Source organism: Colobus angolensis, unplaced genomic scaffold (genome assembly GCF_000951035.1).
Source record: "Colobus angolensis palliatus isolate OR3802 unplaced genomic scaffold, Cang.pa_1.0 Scaffold14, whole genome shotgun sequence".
Classification (NCBI taxonomy): Eukaryota; Metazoa; Chordata; class Mammalia; order Primates; family Cercopithecidae; genus Colobus; species Colobus angolensis.
In genome coordinates this window covers 15,431,330-15,456,086 of record NW_012114488.1, presented here as the reverse complement: position 1 = coordinate 15,456,086, position 24,757 = coordinate 15,431,330, and the positions used below count along the sequence as shown (strand labels likewise).

At 50.2% G+C, this 24,757-nt stretch overlaps 1 protein-coding gene across 1 annotated transcript in view; it reads right to left on the bottom strand.

The window, feature by feature from the left end:
* AGPAT4 (1-acylglycerol-3-phosphate O-acyltransferase 4) overlaps window positions 1-24,757 on the bottom strand; it is a 155,645-nt gene that overhangs the window by 24,889 nt on the left and 105,999 nt on the right. The window contains exons 3-5 of the mRNA XM_011934983.1: window positions 16,640-16,809; window positions 4,734-4,895; window positions 4,066-4,219 (exon numbers count right to left, since the gene is read on the bottom strand). Of these exons, the coding sequence (XP_011790373.1) occupies window positions 4,066-4,219; window positions 4,734-4,895; window positions 16,640-16,809 (486 nt within the window). The remainder of the gene's footprint in view (window positions 1-4,065; window positions 4,220-4,733; window positions 4,896-16,639; window positions 16,810-24,757) is intronic.

Sequence of the window (24,757 nt, the reverse complement as noted above, 5' to 3'; positions counted from 1 at the left end):
AAAACAAATACAAAGCAGTATATAGCGTGTGAACCCAATTTTGTTCTGTAGATACACACATTGGAAGACAATAATCAAATGGCTAACTGCTTATCTAGAAATGGTGTGGTCAGATTTCTTTTTTTTTTCTATATGGTCCACATGTTCTACACTGAATGTATATTATCTTTTGTAATGATAAAATCCCACTAGAACTCAGTAATAGAAAACAGGGTCATTGCTGAAGCCAGATCACTTTTTCTATTTATTTATTTATTTATTTGGAGATGGAGTCTCACTCTGTCACCCAGGCTGGAGTGCAGTGGTGCAATCTCGGCTCACTATAACCTCTGCCTCCTGGGTTCAAACAATTCTCCTGCCTCAGCCTCCCATGTAGCTGGGGTTACAGGCACCACCACTACACTCAGCTAATTTTTGTATTTTTAGTAGAGATGGGGTTTCACCTTGTTGGTCAGACTGGTCTTGAACTCCTGACCTCAAGTGATCCGCCCGCCTCAGCCTCCCAAAATGCTGGGATCACAGTGAGCCACCGTGCCCAGCCCAGATTGAGCCACTGTGCCTAGCCCAGATCACTTTTAAAGCAGTACTGCAAAGTCAGGTCTAGAGGTGCCACAACAATGACTTTCTAATGTGCCCAGCCTATCGTTTCAGTCAAGAAACACCGAAATTTAAACAAGTGTGGACGATAAGAAAAATTATTCCAAAGGAAACTAAGGAAGTGTCTCAGTTACAGCAGCACAACCATTCTGTGAGCATTATTTTCCCCTAGAAAAATAAGATAGCTACAAATTATCCTAGGATACTGATGAGAAACTCCTTAAGGATTTGGATCGCACTCAGTTGAAGCTTCTTGGATCAAAGGATGGAAGAATATAGGAAGGAAGGAGGGAGGGAACAGAGGAGATAAATGCACAGTGGAAACTGGCCACTTGCTGAAGTGTAAGAGCACCAGACGGTAGGAGCAACAGGTGGGAACCCCGGCGGCTGCCACCTTTTCCCACCGGTGGGATCTTCTCTTGGGCAGCTGGGGCTAGGTCTTGTCCTGGAGAAGGGAGCCTCTGTCACACAGCTGCTGAGATGACAGAGGCCAGGCACTTACTGCAGGGCCCAGCACATGGTTTGTGTTCAATAAATGATGAGCCAGATACTTCACTGGGAGCTTTACATACGTGCATTAATAACAGGAGTGGGAGAATGGCAGGAAGGAGGAAAGGCACTTGGTCTGATTGGGAATATGTGGAACCAAGATTCAAAAACAATAAATCACCATCTGTTTTCTTCTACCTGCTGCCTGACCACCGTGCGGGGTCTGCAGGTCCACTGTCTGTGCCAGCGGGCAGGGGTCCTCCTGATGGCCTGCAGGAGAGCCTGGGAACAGGGCCCGGAGTGCCCGAAACCACTCGCCCCCGCCTTGGGGCTGAAGGCGGGACTGTTCTCCTGAGCCCTCCTGAGGAGCAGCTGCCTGGTCAGGGCTGCTGGGAGAGAACCTGGACGCTTATCACATTTCTCAGGCATTTTAAAGCATCAACAGGTATCTGTAGGAACAGCCGTTCAGGCTGTGTGGACCATGACTATAGTGTCCTAGGGCTTCCCAGTAAGAAAGGGCCACAGAGCTCACACAGTTCAGCGGTTTTGATACCTCCTTTCCTCCGACCCGCTCACACAGGGGCCCACGAAGACAACAGAAGAGGCTGACTCTGGTTAAGCAAAGGTGGGGAGAACCCGCGGGTTCCCCAAAGAGCCGCCTAAAAATCAGTGACTTGTACAACTATCTCATTTTCCAAAGCAAAACCTCAAAAAAAGCGTCTTGAAAGGAGAGCCAGCCTGATTCTAACTGCAAGGTGCATCGGAAGGAGTGAGAGCAGCGGCTGCCGGCCCCCGCCAGCCAGGAGCAAATCCCAGCTCGCCAGGTACTGGCTGAGTCACACTGCACCCGCTCCTTAACTTCTCCGAGCCCCAGTGTCCTTCTCTGTGAACTGAAAGCAAAAAGAAAAAGGAATCTACCTTCCTGAGTCCCGTGAGGACATCCTACATGTACGGTGCGTACAGGGCCTGGCATGTCAGACGCGCCCGAGACCGCTGGTGGCTATTATTGGAGAGAGCCTTGTTAACTCCGTGATGAACAGGATAGAGCTGGACGGCCTTGCGAGGCAAAACTGAGGCAACGCTCAGTCAGGGAGCCGCGCTGGTCCAACCCAGAGGGGACGGATCAGGATGGGGACACGTAGCCCTGCAAGCTGGGCAACCCCACCAGGGGCAGAAAGTGAGACGTGCAGTGGGAGGCAGAGGGCCTCCAACAGCAGCCTTTGATCAAACGTTTATCATGTGCCAGGTGGGATGCTGAGCTCTTTATCCAGCTTTTCTCATTTAATCCTCCTTGCAACCCTAACAGATTTTGCAGAACTCAGAGCAAACTTAGGACCAGAGAGGTAAGGTCACTTGCCCAGAGTCACACAACTGGTCAGCAGAGGAAACAGGATTCAGTGAGGCCTCCTGATCAGGGAGCCCCCAGGGTCTTGACGCTGCTGGACAGTGCAGAGTGCAGCAGCCTGGGAGGTGGAGCAGGGGTCGAGCAATGGAAGCATCCTTGGCCCTGGGGCCCGGGGTTGGTGTAGAGGCAGGGACTGCAGGGGGCAGGCTAATTCTGACCCTTGGGCTGAGCCCAGAGCAAAAGACACATGTAGGCAGCTGGTGCCCCTCTGTGCCACCGACCTTCTAAGAGGCTGGGCAGAGGGGAAGGAGCTTGGAGGCGGCTGGCCTGGTGGGCCCTCAGTTCTGCAGGCCCGAGTTTGCTGCCGAGACTCCAGAGCCTGCTTTTCTCTCTTCTCTCTGGGAGTAAGAGCTGCTGCCAGGATGTTGTGGGGATTGAAGGTGACACTGTGTGTGGCGTGCACGGCATTGTGTCAATAGAGGTCATCAAGGAACGCTGGTGACCAGGAGAAGGGGTATGAGGAAGCAAGGGAAGAATGTGGGGAAGAAGAAACTGGTTAACAGGGCTAAGGGCAGGGCAGGCACACAGAGGGGAGAGGGGGCCAGGGGCACAGCCCACCTGGCCTGGGTTCCTGCGGCCCCAGAAGGAAGCAGGGCTGGCGCTGGCCTGGGTACACGGGGGTATGTTAAACAGGCAGCAGAGGCCAGCAGGCAGTGCTGCCCGGGGCCTTAAACCCCCGCTTCAGCCAGTGGGTCACCTGGGGACTTTTAGAGGTACCGATTCACCAACCCTGTTGCTCCAGAGGTCCTAATCGGGGGTCGGTCAGGGCTGGAGAAACCAAGGGGCCCCTGATGCAGGCCCGGGGAGGAATTCGCGGCCCCCCGCCCTTGCCTCAGAAGGAGGAGAGGAGACAAGAGGATAAGGCCGAGGAAGGCAGCAGCATGGGGCCAGGAGCCACATTCAGCTGGGCTCTAGCTCCCTCCAGGAAGGAGCCAGCTTCGCCTGAAGTGCTTTGCCTGAGAAGGAGCACAGGAAGCTGCCCCCTAGGCCTGCAGCCCAGGGAAAGGGCCAAGGGACTGCAGGGGTGTGGGGAGGCCGGCTGTGCAGGAGACAGAGGATGTTTCTGAACTGGAGACAGAAGGGTCAAAAAGAAGACAAAAGCATGACAAGAGGCCAGAGGCAAGTTGTTGCTATTTCCTTCCTATCAATGGCGATTTAGGGTGCCAGACTCCGAGGTCAGCTGCGACAGACCACAAGGTCAGGGTTCAGCTGATCCCAATGGGTGGGCAAGAAATGACCCTAAACCCAACTGTGCTGTCTTGGGCCTGCAGGCCTGGACCCAGGTTACCCCGTGGACCATCCAGGCACCCAGCACATTTGCACAGCAGAGGGCAGTGCTGGCCCGGGCACTCCAGGAAAAGCAGGCACAGGCCCACCCCAGGTGCCAGCCAGGGGTGTAGGGGCCATTTGTCCTTAGTTCCCAGTCCCAGAGACCAGACTTGAGCAGCCAGTCCGAGCTCCGAGCCTCAAGTCAGCCGGGAAGTGCTGGCAGGAAGCAGGCTCTGCCCATCCGGAGCTGGGGCTTGTCTTCCTCGCGGCCGCGGGGAGGCCCAGGACCACACACTCCTCCTTACCTACATTTCTCAAGCTCCTCACGGTGATGGCGAAGCCCTTGGTTCGCGGCAACAGGTGGTGCTTGAGGCGGGGCAGCCCCTTGGCCCGGGCCACCTGCATGCTGATCTCATGCTTCTTCTCCGTGAAGCGCGTGCCCTCACAGTGGATCAGGAACTGAAGGAAGGAGGCAGGAGTCACACAGCCCCACAGTCACACGCAGCCCCGGGGTCACACACAGTCCTGGGATCACACACAACCCCTAGTTCACATGTGGCCCCACAGTCACACACGGCCACATGATCACACACAGCCCCAGGGTCACATACAGCCCTGAGATCACACACAGCCCTGGGGTCACACCCAGCCCTGGGGTCATATATATGTGGCCCCATGGTCACATATGGCCCCATGGTCACATATAGCCCTGGGGTCACACACAGCCCTGGGGACATATATATGTGGCCCCATGGTCACATATGGCCCCATGGTCACACACAGCCCTGGGGTCACACACAGCCCTGGGGTCATATATATGTGGCCCCATGGTCACATATGGCCCCATGGTCACATATAGCCCTGGGGTCACACACAGCCCCACAGTCACACGTCCTGTGGAAGTCACACGGGGGTCCCACGGTCACAGTCCTGCAGGAGCCCTTGGGACACAGCTGCTCTGGTGCCTACGTACAAAATATTTCTCAGGGTAGTCCCGGAGGTGCTGCAAACTGGTGGCAACTGTCTTGCGATCCTGCTCCCACTTGCGCGAACAGAAGACCATCTCGGTGAAGTACCACATCCAGCCGATAATTGGAACGTAGGCCAGCTCTTTCTTGGCCAGGACCTTGGAGCCCTGAAACAGAGGAGGGAGCCCAGGTGCCCATGAAGGAGACGTCAGAGCCATCTCCTGGGGCTGTTGGAGACTGAAGTAGAAAAAGAGGAGGGGACATTCACACCAGATGCCTCGGGCCAGTCCCAGAACACATGTTGTCGAGGCCATGGACCCTGATGCCCTCCCCACCTTTCAGCTAGAGGTCCAGATTGTGCTCACCCTGCCAGTGTGGGGGCAGGAGGCAAGGGGACCCTGGTTCTCAGCACGGACGGCAGGAGTCAAGAAAGCAGCAGCAAGTAGTCATGGATATTCAGGGTCCTGACAATGCTCCCACCACCATCCAAAGGGTTTCTAGGTGATCACCACCATGCACTCACTAAGCCTACTGTGCAGCTGTGTGACACTAATTTATGTACCTCTTTTCTGCGGATCTCATTGAGTTTTGTGATATTACAAAATATAGTAATTCTTGATCGCTGAAAATGTCAAATGCTAGAAAATGTAGCATTCCTGGGCGTGAGGTTAACATCCTTCTTGAACAGTTGTTGGCCAAAGATTCATTTGAATCTGATTTTTTCGAGACAGCTCGACCTACTCTGCTGAGCTCTGCAGTTGAGGCAAACAGGAGTCTCCGCTCATAGAGCAGGCTGCAGAGCCCAGTGGGATCTCCAGGCACAGCTGATCCAAGCTGGAAGTAAAACCCAGACCAGAAGATGTGCTCGGTGCCCTCCACACCCGCTGCCAGCATGTCCTTGAGGCTGAGACGGGGCAGAAGCACCTGCCAGAGACCTTCTTGGGGCTGACGCAGGTGCGCGAGCGAGGCCCCAACAGGTCCCCTCTGGGGATTCTCAGGGCAGTTCTGGGTCCCCAGGGCTTGGTGTGGCCCTCCCCAGCCAGGCGTCCACTACATCAGACCCCTACACTGAGGAAGACCAGGGCTTCAGTGGGGTGGACGGGGCAGCGAAGACACAAAAACTGCTTTTTATCTGATGGATGTTTATCTTTTCACCTTAATTTTGGAACTGACCAAGATGCTCCTTGATCAATGGGTCGATGACTGAGCCCGGGATGTGAGCCGTCAGGGCAGCTCGAAACCTAGGATGCGCACAGCGCGGAGAGCCCTGGCTTCAACACAGCCCTCTCTCCTCTACTCCCCGTTACACCCATGCCTCTCCACAGCTCCAGCTCAGCACAGGGTCAGTAAGCCGTGTCCCCCAACCTACTGGCAGAACAGAAAAAGGTCTAAACAGCCAACTGCTACCCTACCTTAAAAAAACAAGACACCTCTTCCCTCACTTGGAGTAGAAAAGGCAGATACCTTGCAAGTTTAGCATCTCCATTCTCTGATGGAGTTGGTTTTTCACACAAGTCCAACATGCAGATTCTGTCCAAGAGAACTTAGCCATAAAATCGGACTCCGGGACCATCCCCGTGGGTGGGTGAACTCACCGGTGCAGGTGTGAGGGCTTACTGTGTGCTATGCCCATGATATATTTTTTTTTTTTTGAGACGGAGTCTCGCTGTGTCGCCCAGGCTGGAGTGCAGTGGCCGGATCTCAGCTCACTGCAAGCTCCGGCCCCCGGGTTTACGCCATTCTCCTGCCTCAGCCTCTGGAGTAGCTGGGACTACAGGCACCCACCACCTCGCCCAGCTAGTTTTTTGTATTATTTTTAGTAGAGACGGGGTTTCACCGTGTTCGCCAGGACGGTCTTCATCTCCTGACCTCGTGATCCGCCCGTCTCGGCCTCCCAAAGTGCTGGGATTACAGGCTTGAGCCACCGCGCCCGGCCCATGATATTTTTTAAAATTATATTTACCTGAACTCATTCCAAACATGCGACAATCTGAAGGAGCTGTGAATGACGATTGGTTCTGCAGCCAGGAGGGGGCCAAAGACTAAAGCAGCAGCTGTTGGCCCTGGGAAGGTGAGTGGTCCCTTGCAGCCAATCATGGCTTCTGCCGGGGAAAAGCACTCTCAGGAGTATTTCCTGTCCACAGGGCTATAGTGGGTCCTAGTGGTTGGCCTCTGACGACCTGCTGCTAAATGGAAACGATAACTTTGACAGTGATGCAGGTATCTAGACCCACAGACGGTCACCTGGGATGGGAGTCTCTATTTCCATCCCTGTTAGATCACCAAAAGCTGTTTAGATGCCCCACAGTAGATGCGTCCCGTGGGTTATGGTGTGTACCATATCTTGTACAACACTACAGAGGAGTCAGCAAGCAGCTGCCCTCGGGACAAGCTGGCTCCTCTGCTGCTTCTGTAAGTGACCACACAGCCTCTTGCTCATGTGCCTCTTGTCTGCAGCTGCCTTCACGCTACACACAGGAGTGTTTTGTGACAGACATGCTATGATCCACAAAGCCTAAACTATTCATTCTCTGGCCCATTCCAGATAACATTTGCCAAGCCCTGATTTAGAGCCACTAAAACGTGTTTTCTATGAGTGTATAATGGGTAGGCAATCATTTACGGTAAAATACTACATTTTTAAAAGATCTGGAACAAAGGTGAGTCTATAGCACGATTGTAACTTTATGAAAAAAGTAAAGCAGAGAAAATAACAGTAGTTGTTGCTGGACAGTCATTTATAAGTGACTTTTATTTTGTTAGATTTTCCAGTTTTTTATTATAAACATATTCCACAGTATTCCTGTAACAATGTCATTTTTAAGAGGGCGTTGACATCAGCATGCTTTCACCATCTGCTTTGGGAACATAACTGAGGCTCTGGGTCAGAAACAGTTTTGGCTTTTTTGTTTTTCTTTGTTTGTTGTTTGTTTTCTTTTTAGACGGAGTTTTGCTCTTGTCACCCAGGCTGGAGTACAATGGTACAGTCTTGGCTCACTGCAACCTCAGCCTCCTGGGTTCAAGTGATTCTCCTGTCTCAGCTTCCTGAGTAGCTGGTATTACAGGTGCCTGCCACCACACCCGGCTAATTGTAGTATTTTTTGTAGAGACGGGATTTTACCATGTTGGCCAGGCTAGTCTCTAACTCCTGACCTCAGGTGATCCGCCTGCCTCAGCCTCCTAAAGTGCTGGGATTACAAGTGTTTTTGGTGATCAAAAGGAACAGAAGAGAAATAACTTTCTTTATACTGACTTAATCCATCCTTCAGCCTTAAAATTTTGGATGTTATCAATACAGCTAGTTTTGATGCTAATTATGTTTGGTAAGAAACATGTTAAAATATTAAGGTAGAAGCTTTTACTTCTTCAAACTGAAGAAATGTCACTCAATACCCTCTCCCTGGCAGGGCTGCATGAAAGAAAAGCTCTGGAATGAGACAGTCCTGTTTCTAACCAGGCTCTACCATGACCCAGCTGTATGACTGTGCTCAAGACACCCAACCTTCCTGAGCTTGTTTCCCCTCTGTGTGACGAGGAAGACAACACATATCCCCTGGTGTCCCTGTAAAGACTGAATGATGTATGGAAACGTCTACAAAAGCACAGAGTTCAGACTCTGAACTCTGACATGGGCGTTGAATAACTCGTAGCTATTATATTCATCACAGAGCAAGCAGTGTCTGAACACCTCCTTATTCAACCCATTTTCTAAGCCATGCTGTAGCGTCACAGTAACAACAATAGATTACATTTATTTAAACACGACTGAATAGTCCCCGTCCGTGCACAGAGAGTTGCCCAAGTTAACTCACTTATGACAAACAGACTAGAAACTACTATTAAGACATACAGACAGTTCCCCAGGCAAAAGGTGCAATATGCTGTAACTGTCATGGCTTTCCCAGGCCACTCAGAGGCTTGCATGTGTGATGCCAACAGCTTTCAGAGAGAGTGTACAAGAAAATATACCAATTTCACCAATGCTGGATTTATTTCAGAGGCCAACCTGAAAGGATTTACTGATGAGTAAGATTTATCAACAGATCTGTCTAGACAGAAGCATATTTAGACAATCTAAAATTTTCAGATGGAGTAACCCACTATGGAGAGAGACAGTGAAAAGGAGAATTGTCTTAGGGTAGCTGCTTGGGGCTAAACTACTTGGCCCATCCTGAGGACCCCCACAGCTCGGGGACGCACCCAGCCCCAGGACCTGGTCTGCAACTCTGGCAAGTGGGCCAGCCCTTGCAGAGACCTTGGGCATTGGGAAGAGCTGATGCAGCGAGGGCCTGAGACCCGGTACTCCGACCCTGACTTTCAGAAGCTCCACAGCCTCTGGGGTGAAAAGGGATCAGAATGAGGCCATTCTAGTTAAGGTTTTCTCCAAAATGGCTATTCACCAAGGCTTCAGACGAAGATTCCAAACCCCGGTGCTGCATGCAGTATGGCTGGGTGGAGCTCCTGTACATCCTCCACCCCCACTAACACCAGCAAGGAACCCCTCAGGGGCTGCGGCTCTGTGGCCAGCTTTGTTTGCAACCGTCCAGTCATTGCTGAAGGTTTCCCGGTAGGGTTACCAGTTAGTCAAATGAGCCAAGGTCGTTTATTTCTACTAAATATATAAAATGAGGTCTCTTAAGCGGAACTTTGAAAACAGGTGAGATGTCCCTTAACAATAAAGCAGGCTAAATGGCCTGCCTTTGAGTCCTTTGACTGTTTTCTTGACTACCAGCTCCGGAGACACTGTAGCAAATGTTTCGGTTCCCTGGAGCCCCAGACAAGCCATCCAGCCCTATCGCTCCAGAGTCCTCATGAGTCCCACATAGCACAGCCTCCATTCTAATGTATGGTGTGTAAGCTCATCGAATTGGAATCTTCAACCCAAGGCTGCTCTGTCTGTGCAAAGGTATGGATTAAGAAGCCCCCTCTGCCAGGCACTCTGCAGCTGCTGGCAGGATTACCTGTGGCCTTGAGGTGCCCAGAGTCTAGATGGAAGGGAGAAGCAGAAAGCTTTCAGTTTCTGTGTTCCATTTCTGCCACTAAACGCTGCCAGTAAGTTGTTGTACAGACCCCTTCTGACAAGAAGGTATGTGCAAGAGAGGATGGTATGGGCCTGGAATCTCCGAAACCTGTCCCAAGTTATAGCAAAATGCAGAAAAGACTGGAGCTCAAAATAATGAACCAGTTTCTGTGCACGCATGCATGTATGTGTGTATGTTCATCAAAAGGTAAGAGACTCCATTTTTTTTTTTTTTTTGAGATGAAGTTTCACTCTTGTTGCCCAGGCTGGAGTACAATGGCGTGATCTCAGCTCACTACAATCTCTGCCTCCCTCAAGCGATTCTCCTGCCTCAGCCTCCCAAGTGGCTGGGATTATAGGTGGTCGCCACCATGCCTGGCTTGGTTAATTTTTTGTGTTTTTAGTAGAGCCATGGTGTTTCACCATGTTGGCTAGTCTGCCCTCGAACTCCTGACCTTCAGGTGATCCACTCATCTCGGCCTCCCAAAGTGCTGGGATTACAGGTGTGAGCCACCATATCCAGCCTTTTTTTTTTTTTTTTTTTTTTTCCTGAGATAGAGTCTTGCTCTGTTGCCCAGGCTGGAGTGCAGTGGTGCAATCTCGGCTCATTGCAACCTCCACCTCCTGGGTTCAAGCGATTCTCCCGCCTCAGCCTCTGGAGTCAATGGGATTACAGGCACTTGCCACCACACCCACCTAATTATTTTGTTTGTTTGTTTTGTGTTTTTAGTAGAGACAAGGTTTCATCATGTTGGCCAGGCTGGTCTCGAACTCCTGACCTCGGGTGATCCACCCACCTTGGCCTCCCCAAAGTGCTGGGATTATAGACTCCATTCTTGCCAACTGCAGTAGCACAAGTGTGCCTGGCCTTGCTCACACTGCATTCCTTTCTCTTGCTTTCTGCCTTCTCTGATGCTGAGAGGAAAATGGTGTAGACCTTACACTGCCAGAAAATTCTCAAGAGAGTCTCAAAACAAAATGAACGCTGTTCCACAATTAGTCACAGCCGCAGGGGAAATGCATACAGCAAACACGAAATGAAAGCACTCTCTAAGAATTCACCTCAGGCTGGAATTAGAGACTTACCCTCTATCCACGTGGGGCAGAGTACGTGGCGCTTTTGCACTCCTAATTGGCCTCCTCCGGCCAACCTCCCCCTGTTTACCAGGCCCCAAACTATTCTGGGTTTGACAGGCATGCAGATGTGCAGAGAGAAGAGGACCATTCAGAGGACGAACATGGAGGCCTGAACCAGCAGGATACCGATCACTCCTGGCTCTGCTTTGAGGGGCCATGGTCACGGCTGTCAGGACACAAAGATGGGAGAGGAGCTCCCTGCGCAAAGCCCTTGTCCACCCTGCCTGGACACAGGTCCTCGTGGCCCCTTCCCAGTTTCTCTTCTGAACAGGCAGCCCAGCCCTTGTGGGATGGCGTTAGCCCTGCAGATGGGAAGACAGAGCAGAAGCAGTACAGGGGCAGGTGGGAAAACAGGATGTCCCCAGGACAGAACGTAATAGGAGCGATTGGCCTTGCCCAGCACTCTGTAGCCAACAGGTGCTTGCTGAACAGTTGCAGGAAGCACAGGCGGACGGGGCATCAGAGGGCCCTATGCGCACAGCAGGTGGGAGTGAGAAAGGGGGGCGGTTCATGGGATGATACTGAGTCGGTGTACAGCAGACAGCACAGGCTGCGACCGTTTACTGAGGCTGCGCACAGAGAAGGAAGAAGCCCCATGCTTTAAGCAACCCTGACTTTATGATTGGTGGGATCAGACTCTGGCTTGTTAAAGACACTGCCAGAGGATGCTGGTCAACAAAGAAGAAGACCCCGGTGTGTCCAGCGTGGGACTGGACTTTTACAGGCGAGCACGCGCTTCCACCTCCAGGATGGTAGTCGGTATGAACCCACGGTGCAGCCACAGTCCCGTGAGCGGCCCACGACTTGCCCTGGCCAGTGGTTCACCTGGCTACCTCGGTCATCACCACTATCGGGTTCCTCATCCATGTGATTCCAGATCCCAGCGCACCTGCCAAACCAGCGAATGGTAAGAGGCAGAGGGCGGCATCCCTGCCCACTCCTGCTGCCTGCATAGCTGAGGATGAACTCGCATGATGGCGGGAAGCCGAGGGCATCTGCCATACACTCAGGTGATGCCAGCGGTGAGGAGGGTGCAAGGCCACCCTACAGAGCTGACAAAACCATGGCGGTGGGCGTATCTGCCGCAAACACCCCTCCATATATGGAAACTTCTAACTTCTCTTCAGCCAAAGGGCATTTGACAAGCGCATGTGTAGGAAGCTGGGGCAAAGGCGGGTGAAACAATGCTGTGCTGCATGAACATGGTCTCCTGGAGAAACCACACACAATCAACACTCGCTGGACACGGATTTTGAAGGTATATCAACTGCTATCATTGTCAATCATCGAAAATCCTTCTGTTTAAAGAGGCAGTACAGGGCTTCATGGGCACCCTCACACGCAGGTCCTCTGCCTAGGAGGGATAAAGCCACTCTCCCCCTCTCACCTTTCTCTGTGCAAAGAAATGCAATGCTGCTATTTTTCTTTTGTTTTATTTATTGACTTATGTTTATAGAGACAGGGATCTCACTATGCTGCCCAGACTGGTCTCAAATTTCTGGCTTCAAGTCATCCTCCCATCTTGGCCTTCCAAACCACTGGAATTACAGGCCTGGGCCACTGTGCCAGGCCAGAAATGCAACATTTCGATCTGTGTTCAGGCCCAGCTGTATTACATGTTTACTAAGAGGGCAAAGGAAGGTCTCAGACCAAACGTCATGTCACCGTGGGGTGGGCAGCCGCCAAAGGGCCCTGTGATCCTGGCCTCCTGGCATCCATGCACCTGTGCCCCCCACCCCACATCCCTGAGGCATGGGCTGTGCTTACTGATCCACTTCCAACAAACAGTCTGGATAGAAGGGATGGCAGGTCTCTCCCGGGCCCCGCTTACAGAAGCTTCACGGCTGCTGCCCGGGTGCCCACTCACTCTCTCTTGCATGGCTCACCCTCAGGGGCGCAGCTGCCATGTTCCGGGAGGCCCTGTGTTTTAAAACAAGCCTGTGTGGCGAGGGATGGAGGCCGGGCAACAAACCCGTGAGCGAGCTTGGAGGCAGATCACACACAGGCCCCTCCTGAGAGGCGCTGCCAGGTCCCCCGCTCAGCTGCACCTGGATTCCCGACCACACAGGCAGGGGATCTTTATGACACGCTTGTTGTTTTAAGCCGCTGTGTTTTGGGTCTCGTCACGCTGCCATGGATAACTAAGCCACATGGCTTCGTTAAGCATCTGAAGACAAATATCTCAGTTGGCCCGGCAGATAAATATTGCTAATATAATAATAGCTACCGCTCATGGCCTGCTCGTCAGGGCCTGGCGCTGCCCGGAGAACGATCATGCTCTTATGTAACCAGCCGGGGCCTGCTAAGGGAAAACAAGAAGCAAACGAGGACGTGAAGCCTCGGGAACCTGACCTACGCTTGCACACCACGGTTGGTCGGGCACCTTCGTGACCTGTGCCCCAGCTGACCGCGTGTCACTCTCATCTCCAGGGAGGAAAGGTTCAGCGTGTGACTCCAAGATCAACCAAAGCCTTCACAGCCCTGGCACACGCCAGGAAGCGCCGGCTCCCAGGAGAACCAGAGCCTCTGGGGACAGGCACTGCAGTGAGCAGTGGCCACATGGGATCTTGAGTACATTTAAAAGGTTGAAAGCCTCTTTGTTAAAAAGACAATTCCGTTACTTTCCCCCAAAAGACCAATTTTACATTTTAAAATGCCACTTTCACGAATTTCTGCAATTTCATTGACTTCAATTTAAACTCATTTCCTCTTGGGCTGTGATAGGTGAGGATGAAATATGCCTGGCCAGGAACCTTCTTCTGTTCCTTTCTTCTTTAAAAAGCAAATTCCACAGACTCCAAAAGGATCTCAACATCATGTATTATTTAAGAAAAAACAGAGAGATGAATGAGGTTTTTCTTTTTTCTTTTTTTTTCTGAAGGTCATTGAAGACAAAAGACGCTGCTGAACAATGAATACAAGGCAATGCTGTTCCTTACCCCTTCCAGGGTGGCAGAGATGAGAACCAGCCATCTTACCCACCACCATGTGTCCACCTGGGCCACAGCTCTCCAGTAGCTGGCAAAGCTGTGCCCTGTGATGTGGGGAGGGGGTTCCCTGGGAGGGTACAGGCTGGCAGCTCCCATCCGCCCTGGCCAGTGCCTGCCATGTGCCTGCCCCACTCTGTCCTCTCCTGGTGCCTGTTCTGTGTAGCACCTTGGTTTGTGAGAATGTACACAGCAATGGCACTGGCTGTTTCTGTGGTGTTTGGAGAAGAGAGGACTCAGGGCTTAAGGAAGCATTTTAGCAAGAATCCAGAAACCCCAAGGCCCCCACTGAGCAAGGCTCCCAAACTTCCAGCGAGAACAGAAGAGGCATTGCCCTGGCCCCAGGCTCCCAGACCTGCCTATTTCACCTGTAAGTGGAGCCCCCAAAGACTCTAATCCTAAGCATAGTTTCCACCATCAGTGGCGGCGCGCAGACCCCCGACACACAGCAGTAGTTGTTTGGGTGTTGACAGTAATGAGTGAAGTCCTATAAATACAGTATCACTGACGAAATGAAGGGTGGAAAGGCGTGGTCCCCTGGCTGCAGGTGGGATGGACGCGCTGTTGACTTGCTTTCTGGCATCAGCGCTCCCACCCTTATGCTCAGAATTGTAAAGTGATCACGGATTCAGAAGCCTTTGGGAGTAAAACCCTAAATGGTGCTGAGATTCAATTCCCACTCCCTGAAAGTCTCTTCCTGTCTCTGGGCTATGTCCCCTCCCTCTCTGGGCCTGGGTCCCTCCCTGCATGGGTTGCGGGGCTCACCTTCTCCTTCATCTGTGCCTGTCCCCATGCCTGCTAGTGCTGGGCATCTGGGTGCTGCTCCAGCATCTCTGTGCATGGCCCTGCTCTGCCAGCTCCTGCAGCGCCATCCCCAACCCCAGGAAGGTGCAGGTGACTCGCACCTCTCAGAACGAGGCCTTCGCACATCACAAGCCAGGAAGGTGTTAGAAGCCTGGTCCTGACTGCAGCTGGTCTCGGTCGTTTTAGGATGGTCAGGGCCCTGTTTCTGGAGCAGGTCTTGGGCCCCAGGGCCCCTGCTTTTGTGCCCCCAACATCTTCCAGGGGAAAGAGCAGAAGCTTTGAAAGCAGACGTAGGAGCTAATGTCCTCGGGCAAATCACTCAGCCAAACTGAGGCTCTGGGGATTTATTTATAAAATGTGGATAATAATATCCTAAGAATTAGAAATTACAGAAATAAAGTGAACAGCACACGGAGTGAGCTCGTGGGCGTAACACCACCAAGGGGCAAGCAGCAATTGGAAGGCACCCCCAAGTTCAACAGGCTTTCTGTTCTACCTCAGAGACTCCCAGTCCACGAATTATGAATGTTTCCACATTCTAAGCATGAACACTACCAGAAGGTACTTACAAAGCCTGGAAAATCACCAGCTGCCTCTAAACTACAGTTTGAATTCCAGGAGACGCTGGCACCTCAGAAAGCCTAGCTGTAAAGGTGGTAAGACAGGTGACCTGACAGTCAAGACACACCGGCACCCCATACCCTTCCTCCTGGGCGGGAGAAGAACCCTGCCATTCACCCCTGGGATCCATGAGGGGTTAGGACCATGACATTCTAAGGGGTGATCTCTCGTCAGAGAGAATAAATCCACAGAGCCGTAACTCAGATCTCTGCCCAAGTTCTCCACATCAGAGAATGGTAGTTACTAGAATGTTTGCTCTTGTTCCTAGAAATACATTTGCGCACGCACACACACACACACACACACACACACACACACACACACGTGTACACACAAGCAGATATCAAGTTAGCCCTGGGAGAATAAATAGGAAAACAAAAGGAGAAGCAGTGGCCAGGAGGCTCTCTTCATCTGACTCCAGGAACCAGACCCACTGAACCTTCTAGTCCCCTGTGTCCTCCATGGCCTCATAGCCCCTATCTCGAATCTTCTATATTCTAAACACCACGATTTTGTCTTCAGGGGATACCAAAAAACAAGGTGATTTCAGCAGCCCCCTTATCTATCTACAGGGCATTGTTCCCAGGTGCAAAACCTCATCTCCAAGTTCTGGAGCAAACTCTTAGGACCTCTCCTGGCCCCGGACCAATGGACACGGTGATTCCTACTGGAATAGCTGAGAGCCACAGATGGCTTTGTACAGCTACGTGACACAGGTTCAACCGCTACACGCTGCAGTGTGTTACAGGTGACAAAAGCCAACTGAAGAGACCCTGTTCCAAAGGCACGCAAGCTACGTGCAAGAAGTCAAACGAGTCGGGAAAAACAACAGAATTTCAGAATAATTCTGAATTTTGCAGTTCACTCTCTCACTTAGGGACTCAAAGTTCTTAAGCCTTCAAGGATCAAAATGCAGAGGTGATGTCTGCCTGTTAGCCAAGGAGGCAGCAGAGCGTGGAATGAAGAATTATGGATGGGAGTGAAATCCAAATCTAATTACAGTTGTGTGGTTCTGAGCCGAATATTAAGCTCTATATGACTTAGTTTTTAAAAAATGGAGTGTGGCACATCATCTATTCATGTTGCTGTAGGGATTAAATAAATGAATCGCATGTAAAATGGCTGGCAGGTAGCAATTGTCGAGTACCTCCTATGATTGCCCATAAGAAGCTGTTAAGCCTGACTCCAAGCAAGAATAAAAAGCAGTTTATTAGGACCATTTCATCAAGTAGAAACTCTGTTGATTCTTCTGCAAGTTCTGAACGACCAGGAGCAAAAGGGCAAGTGGTGGGGCTGAACCAGAGAAATGTGTGAAGCAGGGATGAATGTACTTCCGACTTACCCCTAAGAGCCCAAAGCGTTCGGACAGGCTCCAGCCACAGAGAAAGTCAATTTCAAACTTGTGGTTGAGAACCACGATGGCATTTTCCTTCCCATACTTGGGGTAGGCGCGCGGGTCCGTGAAGATGGTGCATTCCGTGCCCGACCACCACTCCAGCAGCATCACCAGCTCTGGAACAAACCACAACAGACAGACGTTTACTACACACAGCCTTGTCCTGGGAGCCCTCCTGAAAGCAGGGCTCTGCCCTCCCAGCTAGGGGAGAAAGCAACTTCTAGGGGCAAAGTTCCGGATCACTGCAGCACAGACTTTGGTCCTTGAAAGGGTTCAGAGTGGAAGGAAAAACGAGAAAGGCTTCACAGCACTCTCCAGGGAAGAAGAGGAGGATGCCTGGAGAAGGGAAATGACTTACATTCCTTGATTCAGTACCTTGGGGGAAAATAAATCAGAAAGCCAGAATCCGTCAAGAATTCATGCCCTTGCGTTTATAGAACTCTGAAAGGCGGCCGGGCACGGTGGCTCAAGCCTGTAATCCCAGCACTTTGGGAGGCCGAGACGGGCGGATCACGAGGTGAGGAGATCGAGACCATCCTGGCTAACCCGGTGAAACCCCGTCTCTACTAAAAAATACAAAAAAAAACTAGCCGGGCGAGGTGGTGGGCACCTGTAGTCCCAGCTACTCCGGAGGCTGAGGCAGGAGAATGGCGTAAACCTGGGAGGCGGAGCTTGCAGTGAGCTGAGATCCAGCCACTGCACTCCAGCCTGGGTGACAGAGCAAGACTCCGTCTCAAAAAAAAAAAAAAAAAAAGAACTCTGAAAGGCAGCGTGAGATGAGGCACAGAATTCTTAATATCCTGGAAAATCAGTAACTGGGATACTTATAAACTCCATCAAAGAATATTAAATACCCAACTTTCCTCTCCCATTTCTGACACGTGAGGGCAGGGAAGGAATGGAGAACAGTAGATCCAGCCGCAGGAGCCCAGCACCTGCAGGGCAGAGGGAGTGAGAGTCAGCCCACGACAGGTCTGAAGAGAACTGTCAAAATAGTCTTTGTAGGTGCTTGTGAAAAGAAACAGATTCTGTTTTCAGGCAATGACGACCACTTGCAGTTGCTTCTTCAGTGATGCCTCCCATCCCAGGGACCTATTCTCAATCTGGCTGGCTCAGTAAAAGCCTCTATGGTAGAAATTTTCCAGAAAAACAGCTGAATGTGGGTGACGGACTTCGAAATGGGCTCTTATAGTTGATGATGTTCAGTAGGGGGTGGGCGCCTGAGTGCTCTGCGAGGGTTGTGCCTCCCCCGTTTTTTTTTTTTTTTTTTTTTTTTGAGACGGGGTCTTGCTCTGTCACCCAGGCTGCAGTGTAGTAGTGTGATCACAGCTCACTGCAGCCTCAGCCTCCCAGGCTCAAGTGATCCTCCTACCTCAGCCTCCTGAGTAGCTGGGACTACAGGTGTGCTCCACCAGGCCCAGCTAATTTTGTTTTGTATTTTTTGTAGAGATGCAGTTTTGCCATGCTGCCTACTGGGTAGACTCCTGGGTTCAAGCAATCCTCCCACCTCAGCCTCCCAAAGTGCTGGGATTACAGGCGTGTGCCACCGTGCTGGACCATGTGCCCCCCTTTTTTAATCACCAGTTGGTGAAACATACATTGGACCCATTCCCTCCCAACCCCATCCCCACCCTACAGGCAGGTGCATTTGGCCTTGACTCCAACGGTAAGCCTAGTATCGTAGCTTAAGCGGCTGTCATTGGAAACTTCTCTAGGCTTGATGGGGAACACCAGAGCCCTCTAGAAGGCATCACAGTCCAGTTTTTATGCAGTGAGCGCTGTGGGACTTTGGACAAATTAACCTCATAACACCGCAGTGTCTCAATCTTTGGAATGGGGTTGCCCTAAAGCGTTTTGTGAGCGTAAAGCGCATAACACATAGTGTGTGCGCAGTGTACAGCACATTGTAAGTTCCCAGCAAACTGAAGCTATCAGTCTCCTTAAAAATGAATAAAACTACTCCCCTTCCTTCTCCAGAAGTGAACAATAAAAAGTGTCTACCTATTTCTAGGAACTGAGAAAATATCAAGCTCCCATTCAGTTGTTCCACCAGGCCACGGCATTGGTGGAACCAGAAGCACAGGTCAAGGAATAGTGACGCGTCCTGGGAGTTGGTTGTGGGGGCAGGAAGGGGGAGGGGGGCTAGGATAACAATATGCAGCCTGGCAGGGCAGCCTGACAAAGGGACGGAGGGACAATTTGTTACCATGGGGTACAAAGAAGGCTGTAGTGCTGGACTGAGTTTTTCTAAGCGCCAAGGATGGGAAGGATCAATCTATTCCATTACTGGCCAAGGAGCACAGACAAGTGCCAAAGCACAACTCCACAGGGAGTCAGGGAGACAAAGCTGATGCTTCCAAGAGACTCCCATTTCCTATGTGTCACAGGCCAAATGCCTCTCCGTGGGACTCCTTCCTGCCCAAGGCCACTCTCACCCCCTACCCCACTCATATGTTCCCCAGCACCCTCCACAGCCCTACCACAGCTGTAACTACAGCATGAGGCTATCTCCCCTACTACAGAGCACAGGCACCACGAGACAATAACTGTACTGTTTGGTCCACCCCGACCTTAGCCTCAACTGCAAGACTCAGCAAGTGCCTGGCACACGGATGCTTTCGACAAATGCCATGTGATTACCTAATGTGCGCAAGCACTCTGCGAGGTTCAGGAGATGAGCAGATATTCAGATCAGATCCTGGCCCCCCCTCCAGCCTACTGTCCAGGGAAAAGACAGCTACACAACCACAAAACAACGTGACAGGGAAAGGAGAAAGGCCTGCTAATAGGATGGCTGCTGAATATTGTCCTCGTGGATTTGGGAGTCAGACACATCCAGGCTCCGATCCTGGTGGAGCCACTTACTACTCGTGAGACTTCGGGCATGCTTCTCAGTGTCCCCCTTCTCTGTAAAATAGGGACAGGTAAACGCGTTCGAGAGGCTGTGGATATTAAATAATAGCATGGACTCAAGGCACCTAGCACGACATTGGGCACAGTAGGCAATCCGTAAATGGACAGCTTTTTAATTACTATTATATGCATGATAATTTTATCACACACAAAGGCTCTGTGACCGTGAAGGGGAGAGGAAGGGTGGGGAAGAGACAGAGGCAGATGGAGAGAAACCCAGAGAAAGAGCATCGCAGAGACTTCTGGGTTACCAGAGTAAAGAGTTATGATTTATGATTTCGTTCTAAAGGCAATATAAAAACCACTGGAGCACACACACCAACATCCAATTTAAATAGACACACACCAACATCCAATTTAAATAGACACACACCAACATCCAATTTAAATAGACACACACCAACATCCAATTTAAATAGACACACACCAACATCCAATTTGCATTTGAAAAAAAAATCACTGACTGAAACAGGAACAGGGAGGCCAGCTAGGGAGTGACTACATCAGCACAGTGAGAGGGGACGGTGCTGGCACCAGGTGGGGGAAGACCAAATTTCCCACTCACCTCAGTAGGCTGTTCACCAGACAACTAAACTCTGAACCTCATTGGATAGAAGACTTTTCTTTTCTTTTTTTTTTTTTCTTGAGACAGAGTCTCGCTCTGTTGCCCAGGCTGGAGTGCAGTGGCACGATCTCGGCTCACTGCAAGCTCCACCTCCCGGGTTCCCGCCATTCTCCTGCCTCAGCCTCCCAAGTAGCTGGGACTACAGGCGCCCGCCGCCATGCCTGGCTAGTTTTTTGCATTTTTAGTAGAGACGGGGTTTCACCGTGTTAGCCAGGATGGTCTTGATCTCCTGATCTTGTGATTCGCCGACCTCGTGATCCGCCCGCCTCAGCCTCCCAGGATAGAAGAGTTTTATTTCCCTTCTTTCTTTTTTCCTTTCTTTTTTTTGAGCTGGTGTGTCACTCTGTCACCCAGGCTTGAGTGCAGTGGCCCAATCATACATAGCTCACCGCAGCCTCAAACCTCCTGGGCTCAAGCCATCCTTCCACCTTGGTCTCCAAAAGTGCTGGGATTATAGGCATAAGGCACCATGCCTGGCCCATGTATTTTTTTTTTTAATCAAATGATTTCGCTTTTTTTTTTTTAATTCACAGAAACACATTTATACAGTCACATTGTAAAATGATTCAAACAACCCAGAAGTATGTACAAGAAAATATACAATTCCTCTAAATAGCTTTGGGATGTGTTGATTAAGCTGGCCTGGACTACGTTTCCCAGACTTCCCTTTCTTGGATATTTCTGGTTGGGGGCAGAAGAGACACTCTTGGGAGGTTTGGAAGGTGGAAAGGAAATAGCACCGTTCTGAAGGTCATGCATGTTTTTGCTGATCTGCTGATTCATGTCTTCAGTGCAAAGCAGCAGCTAGGCCTACTACTTCTCCTCCTTCCCCTGGATCCCCCACCAGCTTCTCTGAATCCCAGGCCAGGTGCTTGTGTTTTGCTCTGTGATGAAGATCCCAGCTTCTGCAGGACATCCACACCATCAACGCCAGATGCAAAAGAACTCATGCAAGTTTTAGCCCATTCTCATGGGGCTCCAGCTCGTGCTTGGTGGTTCCAACATCTTGATCTCTCCCACTTTCTATCCATCGCCCCTTCCTGACTGCCTGCCCTGTGGACTGCAAGCTCCAGTATCACATGCAGATAAAACTGCCCTACAGAGACTGCTAAACAAGCTCCCACAGCTGAATAAGGCCAGTGAGATGATGTCCACATTATCTTCCAGTGGTTTTGCTTCTCTTATTGAACCCTGACTGAGAGACACTTCCTCTTTACCTCCCCAACCTCCCTCCCTTCTCCAAGGTTAACCATTATGAACAGTTTGGAAAATAGTCTTATACTTTTTTTCCCTAGGCATTTATACACATGTGCGTGCACACATACACACACACACACACACATTCTCAAAAAGCTTTGCCTTTAGTTGAATGGCTTACCAGCTGATGTTTTAGTTGGTTGTTCTTATGTAAATATACTGCACACAACTTAAAAATATCTCCACGAATTTAGGTTTCATTTCCTCTCCTGTGTGGTTGCTTTCAATGCCATCAGCCAGAGCCTTGTCTCTACAGCCACACAACCAGCTCCACCCGGCAGCCCCTTCTTGTGCCGAAGAGCCCTACAGGAACTGCTTCCATTTGAGATGGAATGTCTGTCACTCAAATTAGATGCCTCTTTTTACCATTATGCATCAAATGCCAGGGCTTTCTAACTGCTCAGGGCTCAGGGCATGCAGCATTTCAAACACGTTCAGCCTGTCCTTCCACTTTCACCATCAGTTCAGTGGCTGCAGATCTTGGAATTCTCTGCCTTGTTCTCTTCGCACAAGATTCTGTCCCTGTACGCTCACTCCATGGAAAGGGCAGTGTCACTTTCTTTCAAAGGACATATTATTTAGAACCTCCAATTTAACTTAAAAAGTTACCAGTGGGCACCTGGGCAATCCACCCTGACCAGGAGCTATCAGCAGGTGCTGCACAGCAGAGAGGACTGTAAGAAAGCAGGACTTTTCTGTTGTTTAGTTAAGGGAAAATCACTTGTTGAGAGTTTCAGGTTGCAATCCTGTAATTAGCATTACAATGCCAGGAGCCCTACCTGGTAAATCTAACAGAAGCAAAGATAAGGTATTTGCTCTTTGTCTTAGTCCATTTTATGCTGCTGTAACGGAATAGTTGAGACTAGGTAATTTATAAAGAACAGAGATTTATTTATTATAGTTCTGGAGGCTGGGAAGTCCAAGGTCAAGAGGGCTGCATCTGGCATGGTCCTTCTTGCTGTGTCATCCCATAGGGGAAGGCAGAAGGCAGAAGGGCAAGCAAGCATGTACTCAAGTGAGAGAAATAAGGGAAAGGAACTGAACTCATCCTCTTAGCAGGAACCCACTCTGAATAACTGACCCACTCCTGCAATAACGGCATTAACAAGGGCAAAGCCCTCATGACCTAACCACCTCTTAAACGCCCCTCATCTCAACATTGTTTCATTGGGAATTAAGTTTCTGGCTGGGCATGGTGGCTCACTCCTGTAATCCCAGCACTTTGGAAGGCCAAGGTGGGCAGATCACGAGGTCAGAAGATCGAGACCATCTTGGTTAATGCAGTGAAACCCCGTCTCTATTAAAAAAAAAAAATTAGCCCGGCATGGTGGCAGGTGCCTTTAGTCCCAGCTACTCAGGAGGCTGAGGCAGGAGAATGGCGTGAACCCGGGAGGCAGAGCTTGCAGTGAGCCAAGATCGCGCCATTGCACTCCAGCCTGGGCGACACAGCAAGACTCTGTCTCAAAAACAAAAAACAAAAAAACACAAAAGTTTCCAACACATGAACTCTGGGGAACACATTCAGAACACAGCAACCCTGAAACATTTACCTTCTTGTCTAGGCATCCAAACTAACACACATTAAAGAACCAGAAAAAGCAACCAAGGCTTTAACTTAATAAGAATTGGAGCCATTTGGTAGTTAATTGAAACATAGTATATCTGGGAATGAAAACAATGCACCAAATCACAATAAAAGCAGGAGAAGAGGAAAGAAGGAAGGGCTTATGACCTCCTACAGAAAAGCCCAGAAGCTGTAAATGACGTGCACTAAGAGGAACCCTCTGTGGGAGAAGTGCAAGGAGGAAGGACATGGTCAGCAGAGATCCCAGGATCTGGAGATTCTGGGTCTTGCCCTTTAGGGTGAGTGAAATGCATGGCCCAACCACGGACATGTCCACTCAGGGCAGTGACCTCCACACCTGCCAAGCACAGGGGGCACCCCATCCAGGTCTGGGGTACACACAGACTGTGGGACTCACTGCAGTGTGTGGAGGGCATCCCAAGGTGCACACACACTGCAGGGAATCCCAGGGAGCCAGGGCCACCAAGGAAGCCTGTCCCTAGCCAGGACGGCCACCTGGGAAAGGCCAGCTGGACAGAAAGGCCACAGGACGGAAAGGGAAGCTTGCCACCCTCAGACATGCAGCCAGGGCTTCTTCAATATCATATGGCAATTTTTGAAACTTTTGTCATATTTTTATTATTTTTATTATTTTTTATTATTATTATACTTTAAGTTCTAGGGTACATGTGCACAACGTGCAGGTTTGTTACATACGTATAGATGTGCCATGTTGGTGTGCTGCACCCATCAACTCATCATTTACATTAGGTATATCTCCTAATGCCATCCCTCCCTGCTCCCCACTCCCCCCACCCTATGACAGGCCCCGATGTGTGATGTTCCCCACCCTGTGTCCAAGTGTTCTCATTGTTCAATTCCCACCTATGAGTGAGAACATGAGGCGTTTGGTTTTCTGTCCTTGCGATAGTTTGCTCAGAATGATGGTTTACAGCTTCATCCACATACCTACAAAGGAGATGAACTCATCCTTTTTCATGGCTGCGTAGTATTCCATGGTGTATATGTGCCACATTTTCTTAATCCAGTCTGTCACTGATGGACATTTGGGTTGGTTCCAAGTCTTTGCTATTATGAATAGTGCTGCAATAAATATATATGTGCATGTGTCTTTATAGCGGCATGATTTTTAATCCTTTGGGTATATACCCAAGTAATGGGATGGCTGAGTCAAATGGCATTTCTAGTTCTAGATCCTTGAGGAATTGCCATACTGTCTTCCACAACGGTTGATCTAGTTTACAGTCCCACCAACAGTGTAAAAGTGTTCCTATTTCACCACATCCTCTCCAGCACCTGTTGTTTCCTGACTTTTTAATGATCACCATTCTAACAGGTGTGAGATGGTATCTCATTGTCGTTTTGATTTGCATTTCTCTGATGGGCAGTGATGATGAGCCTTTTTTCATGTGTCAGTTGGCTGCATAAATGTCTTCTTTTGAGAAGTGTGTATTCATATCCTTTGCCCACTTTTTGATGTAGTTGTTTGATTTTTTTCTTGTATAAGTTCTTTGTAGATTCTGGATATTAGCCCTTTGTCAGATGAGTAGATTGTAAAATTTTTCTCCTATTCTGCAGGTTGCCTGTTTACTCTGATGGTAGTTTCTTTTGCTGTGCAGAAGTTCTTTAGTTTAATTAGATCCCATTTGTCAATTTTGGCTTTTGTTGCCATTGCTTTTGGTGT